The sequence below is a fragment of the Solea senegalensis genome, linkage group LG15 (genome assembly GCF_019176455.1).
Source record: "Solea senegalensis isolate Sse05_10M linkage group LG15, IFAPA_SoseM_1, whole genome shotgun sequence".
NCBI lineage: Eukaryota > Metazoa > Chordata > Actinopteri > Pleuronectiformes > Soleidae > Solea > Solea senegalensis.
In genome coordinates this window covers 5,051,098-5,065,420 of record NC_058035.1, presented here as the reverse complement: position 1 = coordinate 5,065,420, position 14,323 = coordinate 5,051,098, and the positions used below count along the sequence as shown (strand labels likewise).

Sequence of the window (14,323 nt, the reverse complement as noted above, 5' to 3'; positions counted from 1 at the left end):
ACTCAGTGTTGTTTCCATAGGGACGTGTGTTTATTCCAGGCTGTGCTGAATAACTCACAGCTATTGTTTCGGGGGTTTGCCGATCTCCTATGATGGATTGTGACTGCGCTGTTTGTCTCCATCTCCACCTTATAAACCAGAATATGTCTCACTTTGCCTCAAAGGAACATTAAGGAAAGTGGAAGGTGAACCTGTCGTGCAGCCTGTTAAATTGACTGCAGAGAACACAACTGGTTGCCTGAGAGGCTGAAACTGAACTGACTCGTTCAGCACATGATCCCTTTTGTTTAGTATTTTGGACATCATGAAATGTTTTTGTGGTGAATTTTGCCATTATTTTCTATTGCTTTTCCCTCCCCTCAGATTCTGTCTTTTTTATTTTTCCAGCCATGCTGACGTCACTGTTCTCCTATTAGGAAATTCTTCACTGAGTGGTGTTTATTGAGGGGCCTGTTTTTAAAAAAAAAAACAAAACAAAAAAACAAAAAAAACGAGGAAGATTCTAAATTAATCATAAATTAGGAGCACACTTTTCCTCGACGAGGCTAACAGCTAATCAGTCAAGTTTAATTTTTTTTGTGTCATGGAACAAATTGTGCCCAGCCGGCGTGGGCTTACAAAAGACTACAAAGCATAACGGAAAACAGGTGCAGCAGCAAATAAACATCCAGGCAAACGTAAACCGCTTTACTGAGTTGTTTTTAATACAAATAAAAAATGCGTTCATCAGACACGATTACATACATTTTTGTGAAGGTGCTCAGTCATCCAGCGCATAGTCATCTTCAGTATTCAGCTGTAGGCAACTACAGGAAGGTGACCTTCTATATTCATTTTACAAAAATAAATAAATGAATAAATAAATAAGATCATGGATCTGTGGACTAAACAAAAAGGTGCATTTCATTTTCGGCGTTTTCTTATTTTCCTCTGAAACGGAGTGAAAGCATCCGGTTTCTCCTGCCAAAGCAAAGAAACCACATCTCGCCATGTTCTTGATATAAGTATGGAAAATGTACGCATCCACCACATGTCATACACACGCATGCTTTTATCCCCACCATCTGACAACAGCAACATCGTGTGGGTCCTCCTCCTCCTCCTCCTCCTCCTCCTCCTCATGTAAGACTCGCTTTGCTTGTTTTAACTAAACAAGCCAAATGCCGGTCTCTGCGTTGCTTTGGCTTTGACCCTCGCTACATTCACTTAACTGTGTCCAATCTGTCTGAAGGACCCGGCTCACAGGCCTCTCACCAACTGCTTTTGTATTCAAATGAGAGTCTAATATATAGCATATGTTCCTCCGTGGTAATGCTCACTGTCCATTTTGAAGAAAGTCTGCAGATGAAAGCATGTCTCCCATTTCCACCTCTCCCCCTCCGCCCTCTTTTCCTTTCTCTCTGTGTTTGGGAGCGCTCTCTTTGATGCAAATGACAAGCTTTTTTTTCTCTCTCTCTCTCTCTCTCTCTCTGTCTCCCTCCCTCTCTCTCTCTCTGAGCACAATGTAAGCACCGTAATGTGGACATGTGACTTTGAAGGCTCCAGACAAGATTCTTGGGGTTCCTCCACTGCTGTGGTGAAAAAAAGAACAACAGCCAAATGTCTTATTTTTGTTATTTTTGTAATTTCAAAAAAGCCTGAGGTTAAACTGTTGCTGGCTCCACAGTTTAAGCCACTTTTGTTTATTTTCTGACCATGAAACTAACCACAGAATAACAGTGGGAGCGGACTTGTTGGAGCTCGGCTGTTTGGTCTAGCTCAATTTTCCCCACTCGCTTCACAAATTCTCATGCATGCAGACCTTTTGATGGAGTCACTGTGACTTGCAAGCAACACTGGCCATGTGATAATCTGTCTCTGATGGACATTAAGATTAGTAAGACTTGTCAAACCCACCTCCTGTTTTTACCAACCACTCTGCTGCTAGGACATCACACCATGTAAGCCACTCTGGTTCCCCCAAACACACACACACACACACACACACACGCTCACCATGGATGCTTAATCATTAACTTTTATTTGCAAAAAATAAACATCAGTTTTAGGCTTGTTGTTCATTGTCTCACAGTGTATGTAGATGCATGTTTTAATAGCAAAAACACATCAAATGGAAACAGAAATGCATGCAGAACATTTAACAAAGTCTATTTCTTTTGAGAACCAAACATTAAACTGCAACATTTTTCCTTTAACAAACAAACAAACACAGTGGGCGCGCACACGCACACACACACACACACACACACACACACCAGGCACACATCTGTTTACATGAGAAATTAAGGTCGACATGTATCAGGACTTAGACTTAGGTCACAGACTTGTTGTTAATAAATAGATTAATACATTTATATGTGGACCAAAAAAAACTTTGATAATCCAATTGGATTCATATGCACAAATATAATTGTGATAACCTTAACCATGGATTTTGCAGATGCAGCCAGTTATCAAACCTATTTTTGACGTTAATGTATGAAATTTGTCTGGCAAAGTCACACTTGAACATATGGACTTTTACAATGTCGAACCAAATAATGAACCAACAGAACAAGACATGGATACAAATATTTTCCTCATTTATTTTCTTATAAATATGATGTTAAAGGTCCAGTATGTAAGAATTAGTGACGCTGCGACTCCCAGCTTCCACTTTAAAACAAGAAACGTGCACTGTGTGTCTAAAGTATATATAAAAGGCTCATTACAAAGCTACAAAAGTCAGGTGTTTTATGTTAAAGCCCCATAATACTTTCATACTAACATACTCATGGGTAGTATAGTCATTTTCTGCCAATAAACCGGACTGGACCTCTAAGTCATCTTGCCCTGCAGCACCACTTTATGTTCATGTCTTCACAATAGGAATCCAGATGGCACAAATAGTCTCACTGAGTTCATACTGCAATGGTATGGATGTTGAATACTCCTAAAAATACATATTTCTTTGGTCAATTCGTCCAGCTCAGTGTCACAGTGATTACAAATCTGTGTTCCATCTTCGCTTGAAGGATGGAACACAGTCCGATATTAAGATGCTTTTAGGAAGCTCCATCCGTCCGCGTTATTCATCGATATGTCATCATTTATTGATGAGCCGTCAGCGTGGAAAGACACAATTGAGGGCTATGGAGTGATTTAGAACAGCGGAATGGACGATAAAGCATAGTGCCGGTCTCAGCGGGTTCGCCTGGGATCTTTAGATGTGGCTCTGGCTTCAATTACACGTAGCAACCAGATATTCCCAACATAAGAGCACAACACAGATTTTTGTGCCAGGAAAGATTCTCCGTCCCATCTACTGTCGTGTGTGTGTGTTGGAAAGTTTGCACGACGAGGCCATCGTTTATTTCTGGTCATTTGACTGTTTCAGGCTCAAGCCGCTTACACATTATTGACCTTTAGGGGACGGAGAGGGAGGATTTATTGTCTAGCTTTTTGTCAATTGTCCATCAGTATGGACCACCAGAAGATACAGCTGGCTTGACTCCACCGCAGCTCTTTTATATATTAAAACTCGGGCCCTACAAGTGAAATTTGATCACGAGGAACCTGTGGCATTTGCCTGTCTGAGGCTGTCACATTTCACTGCCGCTCTCTTATATCACGACTGGCGACACAGTCGGACTGATCCCGATGGCACAACGAGATAAATGTTGCGGCCAGCTGGAAATACGGTATTTCCTAATGGGTACCGTGTTGTCCAACTGCAGTTTTCTTACCCTTTCTCACACCTCTTGCACACAAACCTACACACACACATGCAGTCATCTGTCTCCATTCAAACTCACCCTGCACAAAGAAGCACTTGTGCTGGGGTCTGCGCTACTCATTTGTCAGTTGTGCAACAGTGGACAGTCCAACACTCAATAACCTGGTGGCACAACACTGACCCTGAAAAGACTGTTGGTTTAAGTAATGGTGACATGTGGAATCCTCCTGACTGCACAGTGAGAGGGTGAACGATGTCTTTTCTGCGAGGAATGTTAATCCCTCTTCATTTAAATTTACTTTGCAGCTAAAACGGAACTGGAAACACAAGAGAAGCAGCTGACGGACACGCAGAAGATGTAAGGACTTAATCTTTAAATGTTTTCCTTTATTAGTCGCTTCACTTCCTTTACATGGGTCACACATGGCGCGGCAGTGATTAGCTCTTAATTTGAAAGCAAAGGCAAAGTAACAATGCCCTCCCACTTACAGTTCGAGGTGATGCCTTCTCACCGCCGTGAAGAACTATAACCTGATTGCTTTGTCAATATTTTGGCCTGCCAGTTCCTTCAGCGATATGGAAGTGGTTGGCCGTCATGCCAGGCCATCAGCAGACGGGAGGCCCCATGTGCGGTGTCTGTGTTGTTTATCTAAGCAGAGCGAGAGTAGACAGCCTTGGCTCCAGGCTTCTGTTTCTGCTGGCGAGGAATGTGTTCCTATAGCACACTCCAAACAAAGAGACCCCAACCTGTCCGCCGTATTGATCCACTGCAAATGGCCGACACATTCAACACTTTAATGCGCGTCGTCCGCTGCCATGTGCACACTCTCTGTGGCTGGTTTCTGCCATTGTCTGCAAGTTGTGTGCATATTTCCCCTCTTCCCTCACTCCAATGTGCATAGTTAAGCCTCAGCACACCAGGGAGCGGTGTGACAAAGTATAACCCTGGAGATGCATGAGTTTTATTTTAGGCCCGGATATTAATCCCTCAGAAAAACAAAACAGAATGACTACGCTGCTGTTTGTCGGTACTTGCATTTCTTAAATGCTGAGTCATCATCGGTTGGGCTTTTTAATGTCACTAAATCTCTTTTTAAGAAAACATATTCTTCCAAGATTAACTTTCTTATTTTGCATATTTGCATTGCGCTGCCAGGTTTCGCAACAGTCGCCGCACGTTTCTATAATCTCGTGTGTAATATTTGGTTCTCGAGGCAATGTTTTGTTTTTCTTCTCTCTCTACCCTCAGGTTCTTGGAGTTGAGCTTGTCCTTCTCGGTAAAACCCAAGGCAGGAGAGAAAGAGGTCTCTCCAAACACGTTATTCTCCATTTGGCACGAGTTTTCCACTGATTTCAAAGACCAGTGGAAGAAGCATAATCGGCTGATGTTACAGGAACGGTGAGAGGGTGATGGGGAAGTTTCCCGTTTCAGAAAATGACATTAAACTTGATATGAATCCTGTCGTCTGACTGATTACCTGAATTTAAGAGCCTTAAATCAAATCCTGCTGAAATATTTAACCACTTTTCATTTATTTGTCCATATTTTCGGGAAGGGTGTACCATTATCTGTCATTACGGGACAAAAACAACATTAGTTGCAGCATGTAGGATTTTCCTCAAGCGTACGCTTGTGAACAATGAATGACTTGCGCTGCGTCACATGTTTTGCTGGCGATCGTATCAGATTCATTCAAATTCATGAAGGGAAAGGAGGTGAAATGACCCAAATCTATGTCCTCACCCCGGTAATGAAAAAAACACATGGAGCATTCACTTAGCTTCCAGTGGTTTGATGAATATAAAGATAATGCTGCATATATCAACAGAAAGCAAATTGGTCCATTATGCCAAATGAAGATTGAACTGTGATATGCATTTGTAAGAGAAGGGAAATGTCACGAGCATTGTTTTACAGTAGAAAGCAAAATTGAAAGCATTAGCTCTTTGCCCTTTGCCATAGGCGGCCGTCCCAACCCACTCCTGCTATTTCTTTCCTTTTCTTTTCGACTCCAGAGCAGCTATAGATATCAATCCTCACTCACGCTGTATGGACATGCAGTGCTTGGCAAACACAGTACTCGTGTACTGAGTGTAGGAAAGACACACGTCTGTCAGTGTAAACATGCTGATGTCGTCTCTTGATGCCGCTGGCTCGCGAGCCGAGCCGTAGTAAACTAGAGTGAGTCACACCAAAGTCGGAGGACGAGATCATTGTATCCAAATACCTCATGAGCATATTCATCACGATCCAAGCTGTAATCTTCCTGTTATGGTGGTTCAAATAGTGGTTTTCAGGAGTGTGCATGTCTGTGTGCATCTGAATATTTCCTGCCTCACTCATAATTATGACTGACCTTTTGTTTCAGGGTCAAAATGGCGGAGGACTGCTTCAAACAGGCCAGGGAGAAGGCTTCCTACAGTGTAAAACCCAAACACGCCACAGGAATAGTACGTGTTTGCACTTATAATTGACTACACTGATTCCTCTGTGCTTTGGTTAATGTAGTTCCTGCGTATCTGCCCCTCTATTGTTGTTGTTTTTTCATTTTTGCCCCCTCCCCTTGTTGCACATTATCTCTTCACCTAGGGCATAAAAGAAACAACACTTTTGGCTGCAGCAGCAGCAGCAGCTTGTTGAGATAAGTGCCAGTGCTGCCTGTTGTAAATAACTCAGACCTGTTATTTTATTCCACAGAAAGCAAAGCTGGGTCAGAAGATCTGAAGCAGAAAATGGAAAATTATCATCATCAAGCCCTGTTGCACAAGCACTGTTTGTACAATCGTACATGAGTCATCCGTCGTTTTCTACATTTATTTGCTTCCCGTCTTTGTTTCCAGTTGATTTAGAGCTGTTTTTATTACGCGCTCGCACTTCAAAGTGGACATTACGAGGACGTTATATTGTTTGAGCGGGGAATTAAAAAATTAGATTCTCAGCCAGCTCTTTTGTAGCACCGTCCAGAAAACGTTGCTGAGGCATCATTAAGCTGAGATGATTAAATGAAAAATGAGTCATTTGCTCACAAATGTCCAATGGACAATTTGTAGCGAGACTAACTCTGAGCTTTCTCACTATTTTAAAAGCCGTATGTAGTTTATTTTCATTTTTTTATTCAAATGAACGTCATGTTTATTTATACTTTAATGGTGAAAAGCACAGAATTTTATAGCCTCTCTATATTGTGGTAGCGAGTCACCTGCCAGACAGAAAGTGCCTTATCGCACACATGAGTGGTCCAAACGAGCGCTGTCGAGCAGAGATTATTTCTACGGAGACATATTTGCGATTAAATAATACACGAAAGGAAGAAGAATCGGCTTTACACACACACGCAGCGATCCGTGGCATGTGCTGTTCTTAATGATCGTCTCATGAAGTATGTTTCTGGACTCCGGCGATCATTTTTACCTTTGTTTTACATGCAGCCCCGAGTCGTGTGATCAGACGCAGAACCAATATTGTTTCATTCAGGATTTCGTGATTCATTGTGACATTCATTCACAATACCAACCAGATGTTTTGTCCTTGGCCGTGAAAAAATATTTATTGAATTAAAGAGATTGCATTAATTTTTAATAGCAATTCTGCATGTACCCAGTTTTGTTTGTCGGTTATATTGTATCACTCAATGACCCCAATGATTTTATATGAAATAGATTTAATATATTTTTCATACGCATACACACATACACACAAAGATAATATACACACTGTATAGCATTGCACCCCCATTACACATGCTGCAGTAGCTCTTCCTTACTGCCTCATATATCTAGCAAACGTGTACACAGGTGCCGCTGCAGGTCACGGCTCTGCTGCTTTACGTTTCTCCAAATCCCGTTCTTGACGTCGACGTGAAAAGAAAACAGGATAGCAGATAAAATACTTCCCAAACAGTCAATTAATAAAAATGGGGCTTTCAAACTGTTGCACGACAAACATGTCGCGTAGGGTTCACAGGGTACAACTTATTCTAACTCACTTTTCTCGTCTTCGATGTTTTTGAGGAAACACAGAGACACTTTTCACAAAGAAATCTATTAGCACATGTACAAATGGAAGTTAGATATAACCTATTTGGTCTCCATACGACTGATACTTATGACTTGTATGATTTGCTGGGTCAATCAGACGGTGAACATGCCTTTTACACAAAGAAATCTATTAGAAAATGTACAAAGAACTGTTAGATATGAGCTTTGTGGGGAAAAAAACCAAAAGCAACGAAAGTCACCGCTTCTTCATTAGTGTCTCTTGCACAGATCATATGAATCAAGTTTCTCTCACCAACAGTCTCTGATTAAATCAACGTTTCGCTTTTAGCAGCACCAGTTCCATGTTTTACGTCATTTTATGGCGGAACAGGCCGTTATTTGTCAAACATGATGCAGAGTCGCTCGACTTGAAGCCAGTGTTTGTTTGGCAAAGTTTGTCGGTATCTGCCTTTGACAATATTCAGATGTCCTTTGAAATTGTCCTTCACAGTTTCCCATGACTGCTCACGTCCACAGACATGCAGCGGCACTGTTTGACCCTCTGCACCTTGCGGTGTCTGAAGGGGGGCTGCAGGTCCGGACAGTCCAGCTGCACTGTGAGCTGTGTGATGCGGTGCGGCTTGCAGAAGGAGCAGGACTGGAACGGCTCCTGGGCCTTGTTGTGCTTTTTCCTGCCAGAACCCGAGGCCTGGCCTCGATTCTGGCCGTGGCCGGAGCTGGGGCCCATGTGGCGGGGGATATAGAAGGAGTTGCACTGGCCGTAGCAAAAGCGGTTGACCACAGTGCGGCTCCGGCAGCCCTCCTCACTGATTGTCTGACGGAGCGGTTGGGTCTTGCACCAGTCTCTGCGGAGGTAGCGGCGCTCCGTCACCACCAAGGCCTCTCTGCTGGAGGACAGCACCTCAGGTTTCTGCTGCAGTAACCGGTGGTGGCGCTCCGAGGACAGGTTCCCTTTAGTTTTGTACGGCGATGGGATGGATCCCTGCGGCCGGGGCTTCTTGGTCTCTGCGGTGATGCAGAGCACCCCAGCCAGTATGACTGGGATAGTTATTCTCCACAGCATTCTGCAAAAACAAAAAAAGGACAGAGACACATTGCTATGCATTACATGTCTAAACAGAACGGAACATCTGCTCAACTCGAAATTATGAACAGTTGAGTTAGTGCAACACTAATTCGTGAAGTATGTGATCTTACAAAACAGTCGTGCTGTCACTGACACGACATTCATATTACCAACTGTGTTTGCAACTGTGCCAAAGTGCATTCATGTTGAACCACCTTTGGAGTGCAGCCTCCGAGGCATCATTGAGGAAATTAATCCATCACCAGGGCCCCCATTTGTCAGCATCTCTGTGTCATTACTTCTATTTGCTTTCCTCTCGGCTACGCAACTCTTCCAAAAATAAACAAAGCCCTGCCATCAAAGGATACACTTAAACACCCATAACGAGAAGGGGAAGTTGATTTTATTGGTCCCGTCGCCGGGTAAAATAATTAGGGCTTTGCTTACTTTAGTCATGAACTATGCCGCAGATATGTAAACAGGCATTAGAGAGGCCCATCTGCATGTTATTAGGGGAAGAGTTGGGGAACTCTACAGTGCCCTTTGGGAGTCCACTCTTTTACTCTTTGGTGATATACGATGGAGCAAAGTGAACTGGGAATGACCCGTGTCCATAATCACCATCGTGTCTTCTGTATCACGCTCGCACCGGAGAGATAAGTCTGCTCCGGAGAAAGCGTTCCTCTGCTACGCGGACTGGAGTATCCACCCGTGTGCACGCTGTCAGTATTTGTGCCAGCACATTTTTGACCATCACTCAAGCATCTTTCCAGCAGATGTTGCTCTTGACAAGCATTGCATGACATCAAGTCAGAAATTCTGACAGAGAACCAAACGGCCTCAAGGCCATTGGCTGCTCATATTCAGAGAATCTTCTTTGCTGTGTAAATTTCTATGTTCCCCCTTTTTTTTCTTTCTTTCCCGGACGAGCGACTCACTCTGACATGGAACAAATTACTATATCATATTCCTCTTTGTTTTTTGCCTCCCCCTTTTTTTCTGCCCTTGACCTTGAGGTCACGGGAGGTCTGCCCAAGCTGCACGAGCACTTAAGTTTGTATATCACCGTCTCAGCAGCTCTAGTGCACTCGACAGCAGCTGTATGTCAACCGTGCAGAGCTGCTCCATGAATTCTATCTCGACTTTCTTCGTAAGGATATAGAGAAACATATTCATGTTCCACTGAGACAGCAGATCTTCTTTCCCTTTTTCGTACGTCCTCGTGCAAATCTGACCTCTCAAATCTGTTTTTGTTGTCTTCGTTGAAAGCTCAAACCGAGGCAGGAAGGAAATATTTTGGATTTTGTGTACTACCTGCCAAGAAGGCAGATTTAAGTGTTCTCCACAAGTCTATTTCTGATAGATCTGTGCTTCTTCTGTAAGCACACGCTTTTTTCGAGCCAGCACACTCGCCTACACGCCCATCATAAGGTTAGAAAAACTAAACCAAAGACTCCCGCTGGGTCCTTCCACCACCTACAGCATCAGGGAGCTGTGACCCCACTCCATCTTCCAGCGATCTACCTTCCATGTGCAACAGTCTTGTTCCTTTAAAACACAAGAACCCGCTGCTCATGAGGAACGGGCTATGCTTCTGTGTGCAGGCTCTTGTTCTCAGCTTTCCCTCCACCCATTGCCCTGAGAGGCACCCTGGCTGTAACTTTGGAGAGCTATGGGTCTGCAAACAGACTCTGGAGGGATGACCCAAGTCACTGTGTACACAGAGCATGACGGATGGCCCGTACAGTCAGCAGCCGCGCTCCCTCTCCACTCCCAGACTCAGTGCAAGTATGACAGTGGTGGCCCTGCCAAGCTTTCCTCATCAATCTCTGCAGCAAAGACAAATTGCGGTTTTGGGGGGAGAGATTCAGGGGCTTTGGGGGAAGTGCTGAGGTGAGTTTAGAAGACAGAGGGAAAAGAGGCAAAGATGATGGGGACAAATGACCTACTGGGAAACCAAACCAGCCCCTCCTGGGCTTCATGCTCAGTTAATGCCCTCCTTCCACAGCTGTATATCTTTCCACAAGCTGTTTGTCTCCTTATTTTCTGCCTCTTTCTGTCACTCTATCGCTCTGTCTCTCCTTGACGCGCAGCACTAATCATCAGCGTCCCGGAGACGGAAGGAGACTGTGGTTTTGTGTGTTAATGCTGAGAAAAGAACTAAAGCCTGACCTTTCTGTCTGCTAAACACTAATATTGTCCACAAACACAGCTTTATGTTTTACCAGAACCACAAATACTTTGGGATATGCTTCACTGAACTGCGGCAGACCTTGGTTCCAAAATTCAGACCTCTAATGAAATTTCAAATACCAGCGAGACTGCTGAGCTAGACACAAGCCCTCTTTGAAAACAGCTATTATCAACAGTGGGAACTCGTTACGTTTTGTTGTTCAGAATGAACAACAACATAGAATTATAATACTATGGTTATGTTTTTTTTGTTAGCAGAACAATGAGCTTTTTTTTTTCTAATCTCAAAGTAAAATGGAAAAAAAAGTCCTGGAAATAAATCCCCCACCTGACTGGAAAGCATTTGAATATTTCACATATTCTGTCATTAAAACGAGAGTCATGTGAAGACATTTAAAAAAGAATTTGTACACACAGATGTAGACTTCAGCTAAACCATGTGAAACATCTTCCCAGCTTGTCTTCAAAGGCAGGTTAAAACAAACAAAACCTGATGCCTCAATTATTGGTGCGTCAGAAAGTCTCATACACACAGACTGCTTAAATGCAGTTAATTACACTAGAACTGCATTTAATTCACCGTGCAACTCAAACCCCAATCACACACAAGTAGCTGCGCGCACACGCACGCACACACCCATACGTGACCTCCCTCATGTGCACCCACACACACACCCATACGTGACCTCCCTCACGTGCGCACGCACACACACACACACACACAGGATACAAAGAGAGCGAGAAAGAGGTAAATGAAATGTTTTCACTTGGAGCCAATTACACAAAGAGGAACCATGTCATTATCTGCATTTGCGGATTTTGTATTTTCCCAAACTACACTCCACTGTTGGCTCATTTGGGGGCTTTTGCTGTGCAAATGTGTTTAATGCCAACATGGCCAGGAGGCTGCTTTAGGCAATTTGAGCGGCCATTTGTCACCACAATCCATCTCGGTAATGACTAGCAGCCCAGATATAATGCTTTCCAAGCTCAGCACGGGTAAGAATGCGAGGCGACTCCTTTGACTCGGTAACACACTGTAAAGTGATTTAGAGAGGGACGAGGAGGCAATTAGAGATGTTATGATAGTGCATGGTTTTTCATTACAAATCGGGGCGACGCCACTTAGCTGCGGCGGTTAACACCGCCTTCAACTCGAGTTTATTCAAATACCTTAAAATGCAGTTTATTTTCCATTAAGTAGCTTCAAAGGTGCTAAATTGGATCATTCCAACCTCTTTGACAATAGCTCAAAATAATATAATATATATGATCTGTATTTTATAGGTGGAAATGGAAATATTACTGGTGTTTTAAAGCGTAATTTTTATGTTTTAAACATTTAAACATTTTGACTGCACAGTTTGAGTTTGCAGGGACTGACGCACAGGCAGGCCGCGCCATATTAAACACTTTAAATGTCCTCCTTCATAGCCATATTTTAGTCAACATGCAAAGTTCACGTTCTGCACCAAATGCAGCAGTTCTCTGCCAGCTTTAATCCACTTCCCCCAAGGATTATCCCGGTGCTTGTTCGCGTGGAAACTTCTCAGCGTTAAGAATGTCGCCAAGGTCTCCATCAAATACTTGTTCGACTGTCTTTAGAGCCTTGCAGTGAAGTGAAGTGAAGGTCTCTGTTGCTAAAGGCAGTGTAATGTGTCGGCGCGCTAAAGCCTCTTTAACATCAGAGAGGATTGTACGAGGTGGTGCAGTCGCCAGAGCTGAAAGGGTGATCGTTCCCTGCACGCACACACACATACATGAGTCTCCACATGATTTCTCACTATAATAAGTGAACATTCATGCACACAAACACCTGTGCACGTGAAGCGTGACGGAAGCAATAGAGATTATATAGGTTCACTCTGGGAATTAAAATAATTGTCTTATTCTTTCCATAATCACTGGAAAAATTAAACTGGCTCTTAATCTCACCGAGACACACAGTATAACATTCTGTCATCACTCACTAATTCTTTTACTCACAACACTAATTCCCTGGAACCTCCAGCCACTAATTATAGTGATTTAGTAGACACTTTTATCCAGAACACCTTACAGGATCTTGAAGGCCTCTCTCTCTTTGCCACGGATGGCCCCAGTGAGAATGGAGCCATCGATGCTGGCAGAAATAGTGAATAGCTGCACAACTACTGCTGCTCAAATTACACGGTTCTGCTTAGTCACTCAGAGACTCACTGAGTCACTCGGTCTCACACTCGAGTGGGATGTGTCCTTGCAGCACTTGCTCAGCTCCACTTTTCTCAGTCACTTCAAAATGGCACATGCTATTCTGAGAGTTTTAATCACAGTTTTCTCACATGCACCGCAGACAGAGTCTGTTTTTAAATCTGTTATTTTGTTATAAATCTGGTATTTATAACAAAATGTTATCAGTTATGTTTGGGAAAACCTGTTGCAATTTAGCATTAATATTTATATTTTTTAAAGCATGAACAGGGAATTAGTGTGCGCTATTTCTCATGTTAGTCGACATTTACATCTCTTGCATCTCTAGAAAGTTCTTTTGAAAAAAGGCATTTAAATAAGGAGTTAATTATCAGTGAAACATTAAGTATGGTTCATGTACCTCTCACCACAGCAGTGTGTCAATGTCGAAATCAGGGATGGTTGTCCACCTTCACTGCTCCTTGTGCCCGGCTCCAAGTTTGGGTTTCCATGGCAACATAATCTGTAGTATCCTCAGGCTTGTCCTTGCTCCTCTTTTCCCCTCTCTACTAAAGATTCAAGAGTCTCAGACACCACGTCAGTTTACCATCTTTGTGGAAAATTGGTATCTTTTGTTTTCCTTCTCCGTCTCCCTCTGTCTGTTTTCGGTCGTCTTGTGTTCTTGTTCAAAAGAGAAGCTCCAGGTTCAAGTCAGAGTAAGCCCACATCACAGTGCAGTGGTGCCTCTAGTCTGTCTTTGAGAGTTTTTGACTCACTGTAAACCCTGCCTTAGTTTGAATCCCTACCACCTCCTCTTCCCTCCTCAAGACTGGGAGGGTTCTTCCTATTGGCCCTGGTCACTGTGTGAATCAATCCAAGCTTCACTTCTCTTATTTTCATCCACATGTTCATCTCTCTCTCCCAATTAATATTAGTATGTAATTAATTTTTTTTTTTATTATACCCACCTGTCCATGATACACCAAACCTGACAAACTGACACTTCTTTTCCTCTCTCTCCTCCCTCCTTTAACTCTTGCCTTCACATGTTTGGTAAGAATTTAGCCAACATGATAAGAGACGATGATCTCGTCCAAGAAAGAAAACCCCAACAGCTGTTTATCTTCTTTCATTGACACTGTAACCACATCACGTTACAACCCCATGACCCTCCCCCCCCC

General features: G+C 43.2%; 2 protein-coding genes across 2 annotated transcripts in view; one reads left to right on the top strand and one right to left on the bottom strand.

Annotated features, from left to right (window-relative positions):
• LOC122782062 (formin-2-like) overlaps positions 1-7,301 on the top strand; it is a 35,229-nt gene extending 27,928 nt beyond the window's left edge. Inside the window, 4 exon segments of the mRNA XM_044046259.1 lie at positions 4,022-4,073; positions 4,965-5,114; positions 6,085-6,166; positions 6,414-7,301. Of these exon segments, the coding sequence (XP_043902194.1) occupies positions 4,022-4,073; positions 4,965-5,114; positions 6,085-6,166; positions 6,414-6,440 (311 nt within the window). The 3' untranslated portion in view covers positions 6,441-7,301.
• A 56-nt stretch (positions 7,302-7,357) lies between these two features.
• Positions 7,358-14,299, bottom strand: grem2b (gremlin 2, DAN family BMP antagonist b). Its single transcript, XM_044046263.1, has 2 exons — positions 13,564-14,299; positions 7,358-8,778 (listed from the first exon to the last, which is right to left on the bottom strand). The coding sequence occupies exon 2, from the start codon at positions 8,775-8,777 to the stop codon at positions 8,199-8,201; it is 579 nt and encodes a 192-aa protein (XP_043902198.1). The 5' UTR covers position 8,778; positions 13,564-14,299; the 3' UTR covers positions 7,358-8,198.
• Positions 14,300-14,323: the final 24 nt, after the last annotated feature.

Coding starts and splice junctions, on each gene's coding strand:
- grem2b (XM_044046263.1), bottom strand. CDS start 8,777: ATGCTGTGGAGAATAACTATCCCAGTCATACTGGCTGGGGTGCTCTGC.